The sequence below is a fragment of the Balaenoptera ricei genome, chromosome 12 (genome assembly GCF_028023285.1).
Source record: "Balaenoptera ricei isolate mBalRic1 chromosome 12, mBalRic1.hap2, whole genome shotgun sequence".
Taxonomy (NCBI): domain Eukaryota; kingdom Metazoa; phylum Chordata; class Mammalia; order Artiodactyla; family Balaenopteridae; genus Balaenoptera; species Balaenoptera ricei.
Genome location: NC_082650.1, coordinates 87,539,297 through 87,558,785, shown reverse-complemented (window position 1 = coordinate 87,558,785; position 19,489 = coordinate 87,539,297). Strand labels below are relative to the sequence as shown.

Genomic DNA, 19,489 nt, shown 5'->3' with positions numbered 1-19,489 from the left:
TTTTATATGAATAGTAATAAATAGTTCTCAATATCAGATGCCTCACTTTAAAGATGAAAACATCTCATATTTTAAAGTAGCTATACAAAATCTATAGCCTAGCGAAATTTGTGTTCCCTCTTCCTTACTGTTTTACAGAAAAGGTTTATTCAGAAAAGATGAAGAGCAATGAAATATTTTTGAGTTATGACTTCTAAGATGTAATTAAACTTTTTAGGAAAAGAAATGTATTCACTTCCTTTTCTCTTCTTTTTTCTTTTAGGGATCAGATGGAAATCCTGGAGCACCTGGTCCGCGAGGGCCAAAGGTAAAAATATCATAGATAATTTTTAAAGAATTACTAATTAATGAAATATAACTGGAAAATCCATGTCCCTTGAGCCTCACACTAACAGAAACATCTAATTGCACAGGGAGAAAGAGGGCTACCAGGTATCCACGGCTCCCCTGGTGACAAAGGCCCCCCAGGGATAGGAGTTCCTGGCCGAACTGTAAGTGAAATTCGATCAAGTTTTTGAAACCCTGTTGACCCAATGTTGTGAGATAAAATCCAGCAACAAATTTGAATACGGCGAAAAGAGTGAAATGGTCAGAGGAGATACAGAACATGCTAGTCAGAGAGCAAGAATTAATGGGCATTGTGGTTATATCCTAAGCACAGAAGGTACCCACTGCTTATTGACTTACAGAAGCTAATCACACATACACTGATTTTGAATTAGAAGAAGTTATTTAACACTTTATTCCTCCATTCTATACATTTAAAAGTACAAATGAGTGTAAGATTATGAGAATGCCCAATATTAGGTTATTATATATTACTGTTTGTTTTTAATTAGAATAAAATGAAAAGTTACTTTTAAAGTGAATGGAGTGCCTGTAAATGAGATGATATCAAAAATCTCTATGTAATATCTTAGAGAAGAGAGAATAGAGATAGTTTTTGATAGTTAAGACAAATAATAGAAAGTTTTTTGACGTGTTTTAGCTATAAGGGTAATAATGATAATAATGACCATTGTATGCGTACTTGTGGACTAAATAGCAGTAAGAGGTAAAACTTTTCATTTACTATGAAAAAAGTTAAAAGATTTTGGGACAAGAAAAGTGAAATAGATGGTTATCCTAAAGACATTAATTTGGGGATTGGCCTTGAAATGAAATTATCATGAGAGGTAAAAGAAGATGTAAATAGTGAATGGTTATATTGTGTGTGGTGTTTGATTTTCCAGGGTGAGAATATAAAGACCACTGGAGATGGGAGATTAAACAAAGTAAAAAAGTAGGTCAGGAAATTATTAGGGGAGTGAAGGAGGTTGAAGCGAAAAATAAACCAACAAACCAAAAATAACTTAAGGGCACCGTATAAATAGAAAGGAAGCAAAAAGGTAGCTTTGACAATATGAATATTTATTTAAAAGTAAGAAGGGAAAAAGGCAGTGAGCAGGTAGTGAAGTCAGGTGCTGAGACCCCAGCTCTTCACTCACCCAGGTGGTCAGTCAGTTCCTCATCCAGGGGTCCATGGTCATGAGATAGGGATGGATCTGTCATCATTAGGTTCACTGATAATCTCCCAGCCTCATTTTAGTTACCCCAAATTCCAGTTTTCTAACATAGAAAAGAATAACTGAAGTTTTATTTCCAGTTCCCGTCACTGAACACTGGTTCTGGCAATTTCTTCAGAGAAATGACTCCCAGTACAAAGCAGGAAGGAAAGGAAGCCCCAAGCCGGTTACCCAGTGGCCAGCCAGCGTCTAGCAGACAGAGCTTGGGCGTGTTGTTTGTGCGCCCGTGACTGGGCAGGGACCGATGGCGGGCTCGGGGGCGGCCCAGGCGTCTGAACGCAGTTACGGTGGCGCTTCCAGCACTGCGTCTGGTCAGGCGTTCACCTGCCACCCAGAACTCTTGGCCAGCTTTGCAGAGAGTTTTCAGTGTGCAGGGTGGCAAGCCCTGTTGCCCGCTATGTAAATTACAGTACTTGGCCCTTTATCCCACTTGGGTAATCTATGGACATTCCCAGCAGAATTCTGATCACTGAATCTCCTTCTATGCAGGGCTCCCAAGGCCCAGCTGGAGAGCCAGGGATTCAGGTAAGCTACTTAACCAAGTTATCTGGCACAGCAAATCCATCTTGCTGACTGGGGCGGGGGGAATGGGGGCAATTACTAAAAGACTATCCTTGTAAGTAACTATTTTCCCCCTTTTCCAGGGTCCTCGAGGTCTCCCTGGATTGCCAGGAGCTCCAGGGACCCCAGGGAATGATGTAAGGACAGTTTTTACCTACTTCCCCTCTCCCCCGCACCTGTTTTAATCTGAACCTGTGCCGAGGTGCAAAGATTTGAACATGCTGCTTCTGTTTTCAGGGAGCTCCTGGGACGGATGGAAAGCCAGGTCTGCCAGGTCCCCCAGGTGACCCGGTATGTTGACAGACCGTGCCTGATTTATGTATCCTTAACGCACCCAGAAGCCAAACAGCCTACCAAGCAAGTTTTGCTGTCCAAACTAATTAGAATGCTCAGTGGCTGCTTAGTGATTTTGTTTATCCCCATTTTTTTGTAGAGGGGAAAAAAATTCAAGCTACATCAGCATTTTTGTGTGTGTGATGAATACTTATTTCCTGAGGGTATAATTCAGTTGTATAATTTTTGCCCCAAGCTGAACCTTGGTGTATAATGTCTCAATCCCATGGAAAATTGAGTTAAAATACATAGCCACAGATTCTATTCTTTCTAATGCTGGTGACTAAATGAATTTCATTTTTCTAAATGAAAGCTTGCAGGTACGTTTCCCACAGTCTGGTACATATCTATTGATTCTGTGGCTTTAAGAATGCTGAAATGGTTAAATTACAAAACTGGCTTGAGTAGCCTTTTCAGAACAGGTTTAGGCACTAAATGGGTGTTCCAAAGTTTTATTTTAGGTTAAACCTTGCTTTGAGTGACAGTGAAATCCCTTTAAATAGCCTCCAAATCGGCAGTTATAACTTAAGAAGCCATATGGTATATGACATTGTATTAAGAATTTTGTATAATAAAACCCAAATCTGGCCTCTCGGTTCTGAGTCTCACAAATCCTCCTACACCGTTTGAGCCTCACATGCCATTATAAGTTACATGCAGAGGCGTATCTTGGCCTTTTAACTCCCTCGCTGAGTGAATCATGTGTGTATGTGTATTGACTGGGAACCTTTAAAGCATTACTGGGGTTTACGGTGTCTCTCTGAAAGGACGCTTTAAGACAGAGGCCAAAGCACTGCCCGAGTCTTGTGTCTGTTTCTGGATAGGAAACATCATGTTGGCCAACCATCCTGATGGTGAGGCTCTTCTAAGCCCCACCATTTGTCACCATGGTGACAAATCTCAGCTGGCCTGGTGTTTTGAGGGAAAATATCTACATTTATTATGTTTGTATTGTATTGTGTGCCTGTATATGTATAAATACACGTATTTTGGATTTTTTTCTCCTTATCCACAGATTGCACTTCCTCTCTTGGGAGACATTGGGGCCTTGTTCAAGGTACTCTGGCTATGTAAGAAATTATGTGTTAATTTCCGGGAAAAATCAGAAAGGAAATCTTTACGAGAATTTGAGTTAATTGCTTAGCCTGAATTAAAATTCAATTTCTTAATGGCACAACATCTTTCAGACAGAAAAAGGAACACGTGTCTGTATATGTCTAGTGCCACTTATACTCATTCCCCACTCTCTTCTTTACCAGCCTCTCATTTTGGGTGTGGAGGGGCAGGAGGAGCAGGGGAGGAGGGTGGTAGTTCCGGGATGAGCTGCGGGAGAGGAAGGGTGTCATTAACACCCGTGCGTAGACGTTCTCTCTCTGGAGCGATAGCCTTCTCTTAATGGTGTTTACCCACCCAGGCTCATCACTGTGAAACCCAATCCTTCTCACGGTATCTGCCCTGGCCAGTCCAGGGTGGAAAGCAATACTGCTCAATAAACAGCTAGCTTGCAAGGCTGAGTTTTTATGTCGTGGGATTTTACAAAGTGAGTTACAAAATTCCATAGCTGACAATGGCCCTAACACCTGTGACGCTGTTAAATAAAAGTGATCTCTACCTATTATCCACCTCACAGGGAATTCATCTTGCTACCATTTTTTTTCTCTAATACTTTCCTCTATTTTATTTGTAAAAACAGATGGGGGGAGGTTGATAATGGGACACCTGGAGGTTGTGTATTTGCATGTTTCTTTGTGGAATGCTGAGACTGAACCCAAATGAAAGTCTGTCCCTTTATATTCCACTCACACCTCATGTGTCGTATCTGTCAGTGTATGAATGGACAGTATATTTGTACACACACACACACGAGCTATGTGTGTGTATATATGTGATCTATTTTATATTCCCAGAATTTAGCCCAATGGTTCCTGCAACGACTTACTCAATAGTAGGCAGGCAGGAATATTTGTTGAATTGAATTCACAAGGCTAGAATTCTAGTAAATATATTTGTCAGGTGATAAAGGTTTTGAGAATAGTATATGAATATAAATGTAAATGTAGATATAAATATAAATACATAGAGGGGGGGTTTTAAGACTTTCAAAAGCCAACATTTTCTCATAAGTCAGAAAATAGTATTTATGGGGGCTTCAGGAGGATCTTATATTTATTGAGTTATGATTACATGCCAGGCAACACACTGCTTTACTTATATCATCTCACTTAATCTGCACAAGAATCCTATGAGTTCAGGCTGCGGAGTTTCCCATTCTGTACACGAGAGACCTAAATTCTGAGGAGTTAATTTAAGTACCTTGCTCAGAGTCACACAGCCAGTAAGTACGACATTAACACAGGAGTACAGGTCCTCAGACAGTCAGTCTCATGTTCTTTACGAGGGCAGTGATGTTGGAAATGGCAGGACTGTAGGACTTATATCATTCCGGAACAGTTAGGGTTCTTTAAGGATCAAAAAAAATTATTGACTATCCTGATAGGATGGGGGGCAGCTCCCACTACAGACAAAAAGACTGTAAACAGGCTCTGACAGGGGAAAGAACCAGGGCTCCGATGGCCTCAGACATAGTAGTCAACAGTTTCACCAGGGCAGCATTCCCTTAATAAATGCCCTTGCCGGGGTCCAGACCCAGCCCCACCTCATGGACGTTCTGAGTCTCAGGGGAGCCAGTTGGCAAGAGGTGGGCAGGACCCTTGACTGACAGTCCCAGCAAGCTGTATTCAATAGAAGAGAAGCATGTAGTTCCCCAAAGCATATGGGAATTTTAATCCTAATCCTGTCACCCAATACATTAACTGTCCCACTCTGTCTTAAAGTCTTTAGCGGACTTGATCGTCCTGCTTTCTGTTTTCAAAAACTGTGTTTGAATAAAGTGTTGAAAAGAATTGACGTATTTCCCAGCCCGAATGATGTATACCTTCAAAGACCTTCCTCCAGGTTAATCTGTGTAGCAATCCTTCTTTGAACGAGATTGTGTGTTAGCTAATAACTAATGCGTCTTTATCCTCTCCGTGAGAAAAATCTTAAAAGATATTTTTTCAAGAACCTAATGAAATCCACTTTTCCTTCATTTACCATTCTAGTAACCCTAACCTAAAGAAGATGAGGTCAGATTGAAATGACTCTAGAAAATCCTATTGACTTGTAATTATTCCCATTTTTTATGTTTTATTAAAACAATCATGAAAGTACCACAACATTGTAAATCAACTATACTTCAATAAAAATCAACTGAATAATCCATCCTAAAATGTTACTTATATACAAAGTAGAAATAGACCCACAGACATGGAAAACAAACTTATGGTTACCAAAGGGGAAACAGGGGAAGGGATAAATTAGGAGTTTGGGATTAACATATGAACACTACTGTATGTAATAGATAACCGGCAAAGACCTACTGTAGCACAGGGAACTATGCTCAATATTTTGCAATAACCTATAAGGGAAAAGAATCTGAAAAAAAGATATATATGTATGTATAACTGAATCACTTTGCCATTTACCTGAAATTAACACAACATTGTGAATCAACTATACTTCAATTAAAAAAAACAATCAATTGAATAATCCATTCTAAAATGTTACTATATATTGATATGCCATGTTATAATGTCTACAGATACAGTAGACATTCTTTATACTTTTTGAAATATGGAAAACTTTTTGGTTCTGAAGTCCTCAAGCGTCTCTACCTTCACAGCTTTTCAGATTTAGTAGGGGTGGTTCTACAATTATGTATGTGTTTCTTAACTCCTGTACCAGCACATTAGCTCAGTGGAATGATCCTAGTGGTAAAATTAGTTTGGGAAACTTTGCACATTCCAACTCCTCATGTATTCCAGCTCTAAGAAGGACAACCATAAAGAGAACTGTTCTGACCCAGCATTTTTTAGGCAAATTGCCTCAGAACCTTTTCAATATCATACAAAATTAGTCTTCCATGGAGCATATGTTTGGAAATCAAACTTGTGCTGATATACACTGGGTCAAAAATATTGAACTTCATGGGCTTTCTTGCCAGCTTCCCATCAATGCAAGCTTCCATTCCCTCTTCACGTTTAAAGATTCTTCCCTTTGGTTAAAAGGATGGAAGAATTGAGGCTTAGATTGTCCTACCTTTGGTCAATTGTTAAATTTAAGCTGTCTCCCCCACTCAGTCGTCCCTATTTTATGCCTTTCCTGATCATATTTTTATAACAGTTTATTTAAAAATAAGCCTCTGTAGGCTTTATGTGATAGGAAGTTTATCTTGTGAGCTCAGATACCTAAATTGAAGCCTTTGCAGATCAGCTAAAGATTACAGAGAAGGCGATGGAAAGGTGATTCCACTTATATTTCCTATCTGCACTTGGATTTGACTTAGAAGTCAAGTCCCAGTCACTCAAATAATTGTTTCCCACATGAGTATTTCCCCTAACAAATAAAAGGTTAGTAAGCTGTGTTTAGGGTTCTCCAACTGATTGGGCTCTCAAAAGGGGAAATCCTTTCTTCACAGCTTTCTTTCTTTCTTCCTTTCTTTCTTTCTTTCTTATGATTTATGCTATTGGTTTTATGAGCTCTGTAATCTTGCTGGTTATTCCAAACTTTATTGCCACCTCCCTTTTTAAACATGCTGCTAAGCAATTGAAACTCTGTGTTCTTGACTTATGAGTTTATCTTTTAAAATAGTTTTTGCCTCCCCAAAAGTAGTCTTTCAAATTGAATAAATTAAGTTTCTGAAAGTAGAGTGACATAGCAATGGCTATCACTCAACTCTCGCAAAAGTTCAAATAGAAGTTCAAATCCAATCAATGAATAATGAATCTCCAGTGACCTTATCTCTATCTTCATTAGAACTTCTGTGGCAACTGCCAAGCCAGTGTCCCTGGGCTGAAAAGCAACAAAGGAGAAGAAGCAGGCACTGGTGAGCCTGGACAGTTTGATTCTGTAGCCCGGAAGGTAAGAAGGGGGCTAAGTGTTGGTGGACCCTGGACGTGACACATGGTGCCTCCTCTCAGCTGTGACTGCTCTGTCCTCTAGGGCGATGTAGGGCCACGGGGTCCTCCAGGAGTCCCAGGCAGAGAGGGACCAAAGGTAAGGAAGTCTCTCCTCTGTGCAACCTTTAATTCAGGGTAAAAAAAAAAGAAATACATTTTAAAATACAGTCCTTTTTCTAAAAATATTTTGGAAAAGTGGTGTAAAAGCCATTTGCAGATGTCATTTATTTTTTTCCCCCGATTCTGTCCAAATGACATGCCCCAAGTGTCCTGAGAAGAGATATGTTCATTTTCCCAAAAGATGACAAAATGACTGAGTGTACTAACTAAACGTATTGTGTCTCTAGGGGAGCAAAGGAGAACGAGGCTACCCCGGGATACCTGGGGAGAAAGGCAATGAGGTAAAAGGCTCTTCTCTGATCACGCAGCCCTACTGTTGATTCTTTCCATGTGACACAACAAAAGGACATCAATTTTCCTATATCTCCTGTTTGATGCTAAACAAATAGAAATGAAGACAGGTTTTTTCCAAACGTTAACACATTTTAAATAATACGTGGATGCTTATCCCCAGGGATCCAGTTTTTGAGGCAAGGGAATTCAAACACAAAGTTAACATATCAGTTACTACGTTTCTGTTTTCTCATAGCAGGTAACAAGTCCAGCTCTCTCAAGATAAAAGCAAGGAGAAAGAGGAAAAGGAGATTTACTGAAAAGAGTCCCAAAGTAGCTCATAGAATTGAAGGAATAGTCAGCAGCCAGCCTAGGGATAGGGCAGCTCCAGAGCTCAGCAGAACTTCCCTGGGCCGCCGCTGTAACGTGACTCAGTTTCAATGACCTTGGTTTGTTTGTATCTCTGCTCAACTTTCAAACTCTTGGGAGGAAGAAAAAAAAAAAACTCTCAAACGGGTCTGCTTGGACTGGTTTAAATCAGCTGCCCACCCTCCCACTAAGGTTCAAAGTCAAATGTGCTCTTGAGACGGTGGCATAATTTTCTGACTCTCAGCCGCACTGATGCTCAGGATAGCATTCTTTCCTGCATAATTTACACTAACGCTTAGGAAAAGCAATTAGGATGATGAATTCTTGTTAAACAGTTTTGATACTAATAATCCTTAATGAAAGTAAGTAAGCCATCTGGCATATATTAACCTTGATGTTAGTGCAGAAAATCAAAAGGATGTGAAGTAGATCTGTTTTTTGAGTTGGAGTTATATATTTCACATTATAAATTATCATCGTCTTATTGTTTTTAATTAACATGGATTCTATTCAAGAAAACTGTGAGGACTGGCTTGGTTTTTTTCCAAGTTAAAAATTGAAGAGCAAAGAAATACAACATTTATTTTCATCTGTAAATAAAACAGTAAAGGCATCTTATTTTCTAAATCAGGAAGAGTTATTGAGCTTTTGCATCTTCATGCGCCACAGAAGGTTGCACTAAAGTACAAGCACGGTGTCTGATTTTAATAGTCTAACAGCTTTTAACTGCCTAGACTCAAGAAGTAGGCTTTAAAGGCAATTGAGAATGTAATAACAAAAAGATCAGGAAAGAATTGGAATTCAGGTTTTTTCATAAGTGACTCTAAATTAAATTTATTAGAAGTTAACTTTTATTGATTCTTCAGAATCCTTAGCACTCCTGGTGAACTGAAATCCCTCCTTAATTCCTTCACTATTTTAGTGTGCTTTTCCTTAAGTACACCTTGTTGACTCTTTAACACAGCGTACACAGACTTTGCACAAGACACTTAGATAGACAATTCCAGCTGGTTCAGAAGGAGATTCTTCACTGTTTCTTCACATCACATGAATAGTATGAATAAACCTGAAGTAACATACTAGCTCAGTTGGGCCTTTGTTGGGTAACGGGGCAATGCAGCTTGTCCCTCTCAGGCAGGTGGGAAATATTGAATATTATCTTGTCTTCTACTTGGACCCAGATACTCCCTGAAATTTTAATTTGTTGATTTGTTTAAGTGAATGAAACTTTGCCCAAGAACATAGGTATTTCCAGCTGGCCAATAAACTATACTATTTTAATATGCATATAATATCTAATCATACAAAATCTAAGATGTCTGTTCTACCCTTAGTGGAAAAGATGCAGAAGGACACCCTGTCTCTTTGAGGAATTCCCAATTATTATTTAATAATTATCCAATGGTCGATTTAATCCATTTGGGAACTTAAAGAGAGGAGTTGCCTTTCGGTTTATTGCTTTTACAAAAGTGACATTATCCTCAACGTTTTTTGCAGATGTTATTTCACAACGCAAGGTAGCAAATTAGCAGATGCTGATAGAACACAGACTAACCTCTCATAGTCAGAGGGAATTCTTGCTTGGAATACAGGTCTTTCTACAATATTTTAGAATAATAATTGATAAACAGGACATGAAAAATATTGTCAGCCATAAGTTGTAGCAATGGAAAAATAAATATTCTTGGTAGCAACTGAGATAGGACTTGCAAAATCAAAATATCAGAATAGGGAAAGAACTTAGCTCTAATGATCCTTGACTATGCAGTAAATTTTAATTTGTATTTTAGTTTGGTACAATATGCTAAATTGACTGTTCTACTCTTTAATATGTATTTGTCTTCTTTAATGACCTTCTTGTCTTGTAAAATTACCTGCTTGCCCTTTATACATTCATAGTAACTTTTACCCTTACTACAGAATTTCAGCTTGTTCAGAGAAAGATGGCTGAGAATAATTTTTTTTTTTATTTATGGACTGAGGTTTACTTTAAAGTTTAATGTGGTCATCAAAGGTTAATGAGTCCCAAGCTTATAAACTGGACTACCTAAAGACTCACTCAGCATCTCTAGACTGATTCAGTGTTGAGACTAAAAGTAGCAAAAAAAAAAAAAAAAAAGAATACATATGAACACACATATCTTATACACGTACATACAGAGAGAATTTTATGGAAATGTGGGTGTTTTGAGATAAAGCAATTTGTGGCATAGCATTTATAATCTCCAGACATTTAGAGATCCATTCCCAAAGGAAATTTGTTTCCTTTCCACTTATAACCCCATAAACAAGTTAATGGTGGGGGAATAAAAAGAGTCAATACAACATGCCAATGTGTACCGCCCACAACTGCACATGGGCACATGCGTGCACGCACACACACACACACACGCGCGCACACACACTGAGCATTGCCAGTGAGGATGATACCATCTTGAAGAAAGTATATGTCCACATTAACACAAGTATAGATAAGATTTTACCCAAGACTCTTGTTACATGAGGAATTTCGGCACATTCAAGGAGAGCCTTTCCAGCATTTCTTCACCTCCTGTCACATGGAAAAACCTGAAGGAATATATGATCCCATTAGGCATTAGATGGACAGACCTGGCAGAGCTTGGTCCTTAATCCCATTGATGTAAAGAACCTTGATCCTGTAGAACTTTGATCCTCTAGAGCTCCCATAGATAACTATGTAGCAATTTTACCATGGTCACTTCACCTGATATTTATAATATGTATAAAATGCATATTTCATCACAGTAAAGAGTAAAGGAATTTATTATAACGATGAATGCTTTGGCACTATAAAAGGATTACTCAGTAAGAAAATTTCAATCCTGAAAAAGTGGAACCGTTCAAAATAGAACTTGACACGTCATATGGTTATCTGAAATAATAAATGGGTTTTTAAAAGCATATTTTTCCCATTGTAGAAGTCGTCTGAGTTCCTTATAGAAAATTTGAGAAATACACAAAAGCACTAAAAAGACAAAAGTTATTCCTATTTGTACTTCTCCCACTGTTGGTAAAAGTCATATTATTGTCCACAACCCCTCATCCACAATTCCAAAGTTCAAATGCCTCTGAAAACCCGGGAAATTTTTCCCAAGTTTGCAGCAGATTTATTTGGCAGCAAAATCTGACCTGAAGTCATATGGAGCTAGTCTATTTATCCCACTTGGTGAGACTATCATGTGTTTTGCTATAGAAATATTTGTGAGTTTATTAGCAGGTGCTGCCTCAGGTGACATGGGAGTGTTATGTAGTATCCGATATGAGACTGTGTTCCCTTTGAAACAAATCTGAAACTTCAGAACCCTGAAACACACCTGGCACTAAAGTTTCCAGATAAGGCATTATGAGCCTCTATCAGTCTCATATTTTATGAAGTGCATTTTCTAATTTTTTAATAATTTGGACCCTACTCTATGTAACATTTTGTAACGTTTCCTTTTCTTTGTTATTCAATAGCTTTTGAAACATGATTTTAACAGTTGCAAAACATATTACGGATTTTATGTAACTTACTTAGCTAATATTCTGTTGCTGACTTACTTGGTAAAGGAACAAATTAATTACACGAGTTATCAGTTAACCTTACCAATTCTTCCTTGAATATATAAATGTATCCAGTATAATTAGCATGACGCTACAAATCTTAGGCGGGGCCTGAGAGGCTATCCCTTTACTTTTACGCTTAAGCCATTAAAGGGTTCTAAATTTCACTTCGCCGATGAGCGGTATTTCTTATAATGAACTGGCCGACTGAACTAAATACTGTATCATAAAACGGAGTCCGTTGTTCCCACCAGCTGAAAGAAGCATTAGTGTAACCGTGTATTTCTTCGACGGCATTCTGCTCATCTGAAATTTGTATTTTCATGCTTTAGCAGTGCCGGCTTCTCAAAGACGCTGTTGTCGATGGAGGGGCTCTGTGAGATCAGAAATGTTCTATGAATCACCAACACATGAAATTATGTTTGTAACAAATTCCATGTCGTGGCATTTTAGCCCGCCATCCTTACTCTTAGAAAACGGGTGTTTGCAGATGACAAATGTGTTTCTTGATTAGCCAACAAAGATGGGTAGTTTTCAATCGTCAAAATATTTGATGAACTAAAATGCTTTGTTTCCAATGATGTAACAGATTTTACGGCAGGAACTATCTCTTTTAGGGTCTTCAAGGTGGTCCCGGCCTTCCAGGTGCTCCTGGCCCGACTGGACCCCCTGTAAGTATTTGCTAAAATGGTTTCACTCACATCTGCTGGTATGATGCAAAGTGAACTAACATTCTTTATTGCTTTTTGTTCTCTGTTCCTCTGTGTGGATTATGCAGCTATTGCTGGGGAAAGTAGCATCCAACATCTCAGATTTTTGTTAGTATTCCTTAAGGCTGCTCGGGGTTGTGGAGACTTGTCATGAAAATTCTACCAGACCAGAAAGCAGTCTGTGATGAAGCAAGTCTATTTGAATAGACGTTGGATGTAGAGGAGCGTTATCTTTTTTAGCTATAATTTTTCTGGCATTAACCGTAGGGAGAGATATTCAGATGGTTACACCCTTACATTTTTAAGCGCCATAAACTAAGAATTTATTCTCTAGACAGAAAAAAACAAACGGGTCAGGGATTATCAGGTTCAATTTACTTTTATTCCTGTTTCTGACTTAAAATACGCTCTACTTTAATCGGCACTTTTTTCCGCTGTCTCTCTCAAACACAGCATCAGGGCCTTTTTGTCTTCAGTTACCCTGTTTGCTTAAAACAGTCTTTTTTCTTTCCCACCTGCTAAACCCAGCCGCTCATTAAAGCAGAACTCAAATCTAGAGTTGCCAGTTAAAATACAGGATATGAGGCTCAATTTGAATTTCATGTAAATAAATACTTTCATAGCATGTTTGTCCCAAATATTGTATTTTTATTTGCTAAATCTAGCAACCCTACTCAAGCCTCAATTTTTCCAATTCTTTCCTTCTTAGAGTGCCTAGGCAAATGGTATGTAGGAATGTAATCGTGTTCTTTCATGTTTTGAATCATGGGTTTGCCGTAATGAAAATTTTACCCTTTATGCTTTCACCACAGTTATATAGAACAAACCTGGCTCTAAATTGTACACTAAAATTAAAAGTTAAGAGAAAGAGTTGTGAAAGGAGCCATGGAAATGATAGCTAACTCTATTCTCAAAGAAGATCTTAAACTAAATTTTATTTTCCATTGGTAAAATGCAGATCGCATAACTCACCTTGTTAATTCTGCTCTGTGGAGTATTTAAAATGTTGATCACTACCAAAATTATAGCTCATTTAGGAAGGCATAATGCTATGTAAATTGCCATTTAAACAGCAAGGCTAAATTCTTAAATATATTAAAAGGTTCCAGTTAAGGTCATTAAATGTGGTTGGCCAAGGTGAAAAAGCGACCACAAATACAAATTTTATCCTTCCAAGGGCTTATCAGCAGGTTACAGCTGCTGTATCAGCCTGAAGAAATATAAGCTTAGAAGACTGATTTAATTAGGATCAAATGACCTTCGAAATGTATCAATTTGAGCAACCAACTTCCAATACCCTTGGCCGTTTAGTTGTTGTTTCTGTAACAAACTTAGTTTTGTGTTTTACAGGGCTTGTTGGGAAGAACGGGACATCCGGGTCCCTCGGGAACAAAGGGTGACAAGGTACAGAGGGAAAGCCTCACTTACTGTCCAAATTGGGGCTTGGGGTAGGGGCAAGTTGAGCCTACTTACAGAGAAATCCATAAAATCAAGCAAAGCCTCAGAGTATTATAGGAGTGGTGTCAGGGAAGTGGGCTTGGAAAGACATGGGTCCCCAAATTGGTCTGAAGACAAGAGATATGTTCCCAGGGAAGAGGATGAATAGCACATGGGTGCCACACAGCAAACGTCCAAGCTGAACTCAGGGTCCTGGGCATGCACCGTGGGGAAGGATGGGTGAGGGTCACCTCCTGATGAGGCGCAGGAAGGTAGTTTGTATCTGGAAGTCCAGCCACAGGTGCCAAGGCTCCCGACAGCAGGCTAGCTCTCAGAACCAGGATTCCAGTAAATGACGTGCTTGCTGAGAAAATCTGCAAGTTCTGTCCTTAGAGGGTCGTAGGGGAGATCCGCGAAAGAACCAGCACAGCTTGCTTCCTGGGGAGTCCGGTTGACAGGACAGATGGGTTGCTGTGGTCAGCAGGGAGAACCAGCAAAAGAGGAGTCCCAGCAGGAAGATCACACAGTTACCCAATTTAGGATCTAAAGTGTCGCCCACAGTGTGATAGAGCCAGCACATGAGTCACACGGACTAACTCTTTGGATGAGAGAAATTTAAGAATCCGGAGTCCATGTGAGCCACTCAAGTGGCTTCTACCCTAAAATGACCACAATGGGGCATAATGGCATCGAGGAGCAAAGGAATCCCCCCCAAACTGAAAGGCAACAACGTGCTTATTCTGGACAGTCTCAGCACAGTTTTTCTGATAGCATCCCGGGGAGCTTGCCCAACTCCACCAGCCTTTTTGATCTGTTCTCGTTGGAAATTATTCAGTCAGAGATTTGCCTTTTGAAGTTAATGGGAATTCCACACTGAGATGAGCTTTGGGGCACAATCAAGAATGAAAATATGACTATTAATTGTGCCAGAAAAAAAAAGTCCTTTCAATAGGCGCATATTTTCCTTGTTTGTTGTCCTCTCACAGTTTAGGAGAACCATGACATAATTCTCTGAAGGACACTGCCAGCGAAGCCCCATGTGTCTTAGAGAGAGAGCCGCCATCAGAGCAGTTTGGGAAAAGATACAGTATACTCATGGTCACTCCTTCTCAGGCAGTTACATTGCAAGAAAAACTTTACAGTTGGTTTGTTTTTTTCGTTTTGTTTATTTTTTTACAGTTGGTTTTTATTGATAAAGATACAATCAAAAGGTTTCTATGATTCTTTGGTTACTGAAAAAATGGGGAGATTGGAATGAAATCCTTCATCAAATTTATGAAAATAGACTAAAATCCCTCAAAGTTCTTGGGCATTTTAAAGTAGGAATTTTACTCTCTCTGGATTCTTTTTTAATTAACCATTTCTTGCCATCGCCCCTGATATTGAGGGACTCCAAAGATTTTATGAGGCTATTATTCTAAAAAAAGAAAAAAAAGAAAAGCAGTTACAGGAAAAACTGGTTAAAGGCACCAAAAGGAGTATCATACCTCTGTTTATCATGGACCAATAAGCATCCTATGTTTTATCAAAATATAGATGAAATCCCATTTTTCAAGTTTCAACTTGAATGCATTTCTCACACATTTCATTTTCAGTCTGCTTTGCCTGGAAGCAGAATGTCTGAGGCTGTTTACATTGTAAAGACCATTTCCCTTATACAGCGTTGTACCACGGTCACCTCTGCTCAGTGGGACATGCCTGATATTCACTTAGGATGTGAAAGAAGGTGTTCCTCCTGCAGACACACACAGGTTGTGATTTTCTACTTTAGTCAAAGCATGTGGATGCCCTCTGTGGTTCCCAGAAGATGAAGGTGGTGGAGGTGAGGCTAGGAGCGAGGGTCTGACCCAAAGAGCCGTGTTCCTGAGCTGCCCCAGCCTTCAGGAAGTGTGCTGTGCACCCCCATGTGGGGAGAGTTCCCCCAGCTGCACTCGAAGTCCAGGACCTGCTCACCTGCTTGTCTGGCTCCCTCTAAAAATAAGCTTCATCCCTGGCGCTCACACCGTGAGGATCCGAATGCCTGTGGGAAAAGGCATTTACCTTTCCTGTGGTCTAGTAATGTTAATTCCCCAGGGGAAGGGAAAAGCCCCGCTGAATAAGACTTTGCAAGGGTGAACAAAATGACAAGTCATATTGACTTCAGAATGTGGCTCTCTGAGCAAGCGCAGTCGGGTTCACAAACCTGGAGGAGAAACGTCTAAGCCATTGATGTTGGTCTGTGTACCTCCTTGCAGGGCAGCAAGGGACCCCCTGGGAGACCCGGACCACCTGGACCACCTGTGAGTTGTTTCAGGTTTAAAACATAAATTCATGCATCTACTTAAGACCTGTATAAACAACAAGGTCCTATTGTATAGCACAGGGAATTATATTCCCAATCCTGTAATAAACCATAATGGAAAAGAAAAAAAAAAAGGATTTTACTTTTTTTGTTTGTTTTTTTATTGTTGTTTTGTTAAATAGGCTTTATTTTTTTTGGATGATTTTTTATGTTTGCATGAAAATTTCACAGAAAATACAAAGAGTTCCCATATGGTCCTGCCACACACACGCAGTTTCCCTCATCATTAATATCTTACATTAGTGTGGAATTGTACTCTTATTAAAAGTATAAACTTTATGGTATGTGAATTTTATCTCAGCTTAAAAACCAAAAACATATGTGTAAAGATCCTTCTAACTCTGATATAATGATTTTTCAGTGGCATGTATAACAAAATTATTATTATGAAGTATATGTTGAGAAATATTATTTGTCACATTAACTATCCAGGTAATATAATTTCTTTCTTAGAGTAGAATTTTTTACAGTTGAGGAACTGATATTGATACATTATTATTAACTAAACTGTATAGTTGACCTTGGGGTTTACTTTTTCGGTTGTATGGTCCATTAGTTTTGATAAGTGCATAATCTCATGTATCCACCATTACGGTACCATACAGAACAGTTTCACTCCCCTAAAAACGTCCTGTGCTACACTTGTCCATCGCTCACCTCCCCGTCCCTCAAGCCGCTAGAAACTGTTGGTTTTTTTACTATCTCTATACGTCTGCCTTTTTCAGAATGTCCTATAGTTGAAATCAAAAAAAAGCTTTTATGACTCAGAGGTCAGACTACATTTAGATATTCTCAAGGATAAAAGTCATCTGAGTTTTATGTATACATGCGAATGACAGCCAGGGTGGCTTAGGGGAGCCCTGATTCCCGCATTAGCTCAGCCCTGAGGCACACTGCTCGGATTTGCAGACTGCGGGCCTCCCCTGCTGTGGACTCAGTTCAGGTAGGTGTGCACCCCTACGCTCCACTTCCTGCCTGGGGGACCCTGGGAAAGTCATTCAACCTCAGTGAGCCTCATTCACAGAAAAGAGAGGGGCTGTAAAAAGACATCCCTTCCGGCAATGTGAGCTGGTAGAAAAATTGTGTTGTGCTGTGTGTATTCATTACCATCCATGATGCCCGAGATGCAAAAGGAAATGCTATTTATATGGCACCTTAGTGAATGAAACGTACAAGGGCCACCGCTGCTTTCGCGCTAGGGATTGAGACAGACGTGCATCTACCTTGTCGGGAGGCCGGGGAGGACAAGGGCGTCTCTCCGGAGCAAGTCTGCCCTCCAGTGGGGTCTCGCTCAAACAGCATCACAGCGTCCGCCCAGCCAAGCGTTCTTTCCCACCTGCCTCAGAGGGAGAGGTGAAGAAGCCAGACTCCCCCGCAAGGGGCAGAACTCATCCGTGACTTTGTTTTTTTTCGGAGAAAAACAATCAGAAGTTTAACAGCATGTGTGCTTCCTATATGCAAGGGAGACATCCAGGAAAACTGAGTAACGCCCGGAAATGGCCCAAGTCCTCACCTTAAGTACCATCCTCAGCGAAAAACAAGAGAAAGGAAGGGTATGCCTGCTCTGCAGGTTCAGGTCGCAGCTTTCTCCACGGATGAGAGTTTCCTGAGATGCTGAAGACAACAAAGATACATCGCTAGTCGGCGTGCGATCGCACGTGTGCGCACATCAGTGAATACACAGGCACTCTGTTTCCCTAAACATGCTCTCCGGTTTTGTTTTACTTACCTTCTCCCCTGGCAAGGAAGCAGGGCAGGCAGCATCTGAGGCTCCACCACTAAAATACCCTCCCTCCCCAGTGGACAGAACAGCAAAATACAACATGAGCTCCCCAAAGGGACCTCTATTTTACGATGGACTTAAGAAATCTCCCTTGCCCCCCACCCCGGTTCTCCAAAACTGTTTATTCTTCAAAACAAGTTAAGTGTTGTCTTTTCTGTGAAGCACCCCGCTGCGGCCCTGTAAATCTCAGACAGAAGTATCCTTCCCCCTCCAGGACTAAATACAGTAGACGTTCAGCAGTTGTCAAATGAACGAGTGCAATACTGAAGGGGTACATGAACAGAGCATTTTTCCTTCCTTCACAAGTGTTTGGAAGATGCACGCAGATCACGCGCCCTGAGCACCACTGACCACTGTGGTCCAAAAACGGCAATGATGGCTCTTCAGTTTTGCAGCTGAAACGTGGAAATCACAATAAAGGAAAACGCAGCTTATGATTCTATGGGAATTTTTAAAAAGAAGGCTAGAAGATCCTAACTAAAATTTTCATATGCAAATTTTTCCTGAATGCCAAAATGTATGATTTTGAAAGCCTCTCAGATTAGTTCTCTTTAAGTGTTAGTTACTCTGGGGCTTTGCATTCACAGGTCAATTTATTAGGAAGTTCCCGTTCCCTCTTGTTCTAAAGAATATGTTTTTGTAGAAACATCCACACAGGGTTGTGAGTGACGTCATCTCCCCCATTTCCCTTAATTTTCTATTTAGTATGAAGAGAGTGTGGAAAAAAATTACCTTTCAGTAGCCAAATTGTTCCCTATTCACATCTTCATCAGCACTCCTGTGTTATGACCTGCAGGTCAGCAGGCTATAAACAGTTAGCATAAGTTGGCAATTCCGAAACTGAATTTTAATGAGCAAATAGTACTTTCCTCTGAATGCATTAGTGTCTCATCTGTCAAGCCGGCACATTCATCCCAGCCCCGCCAAAAGTGTGTGCGTGTGCTCCGGGTGGAGCTCACATGCCTTCCGGTTTTGTCTTCTACATTTGCTTTAGAAAAACCAAAAATGGGAACGTTATAATTTTTACCGATAACATGAAACTCAGTTTCTATAACAGCGTAGGAAAAATATCATTTGGTGAAACAACAAAAGGTAGAGATGCTCACTGTTAACTTCAAAGGATAACTCCATGTGTCATTTCTTTTCTAAGGGTGTACCATTCAATGAAGGAAACGGAATGAGCAGTTTATATAAAATCCAGGTATCTACTTTTCTAATTACGTCAAATCACTTTCCGGTTATGGGTTACTACAAATTCTTCTCACCTTTGTCTTTTTCTTTTGAAGGGAGGTGTGAATGCTCCCAGTTATCCAGGGCCGCCTGGCCCCCCTGTGAGTACAGTTGTTTATCACCAAGCGTATTTTAGCTGAGCAGCCTCACACACACACACACACAAAGACCTCCTAAGTTCACTGAAAAGTACGTGTTACAAATAT

At 40.0% G+C, this 19,489-nt stretch overlaps 1 protein-coding gene across 2 annotated transcripts in view; it reads left to right on the top strand.

Annotated features, from left to right (window-relative positions):
* COL19A1 (collagen type XIX alpha 1 chain) overlaps window positions 1-19,489 on the top strand; it is a 373,303-nt gene that overhangs the window by 313,075 nt on the left and 40,739 nt on the right. For both annotated transcript variants that reach the window (XM_059942115.1, XM_059942114.1), the window contains 14 exons: window positions 263-307; window positions 414-491; window positions 2,055-2,090; window positions 2,210-2,263; window positions 2,364-2,417; window positions 3,475-3,516; window positions 7,314-7,418; window positions 7,500-7,553; window positions 7,804-7,857; window positions 12,400-12,453; window positions 13,843-13,896; window positions 16,164-16,208; window positions 19,204-19,254; window positions 19,340-19,384. In XM_059942115.1, the coding sequence (XP_059798098.1) occupies window positions 263-307; window positions 414-491; window positions 2,055-2,090; window positions 2,210-2,263; window positions 2,364-2,417; window positions 3,475-3,516; window positions 7,314-7,418; window positions 7,500-7,553; window positions 7,804-7,857; window positions 12,400-12,453; window positions 13,843-13,896; window positions 16,164-16,208; window positions 19,204-19,254; window positions 19,340-19,384 (771 nt within the window). The remainder of the gene's footprint in view (window positions 1-262; window positions 308-413; window positions 492-2,054; window positions 2,091-2,209; window positions 2,264-2,363; window positions 2,418-3,474; window positions 3,517-7,313; window positions 7,419-7,499; window positions 7,554-7,803; window positions 7,858-12,399; window positions 12,454-13,842; window positions 13,897-16,163; window positions 16,209-19,203; window positions 19,255-19,339; window positions 19,385-19,489) is intronic.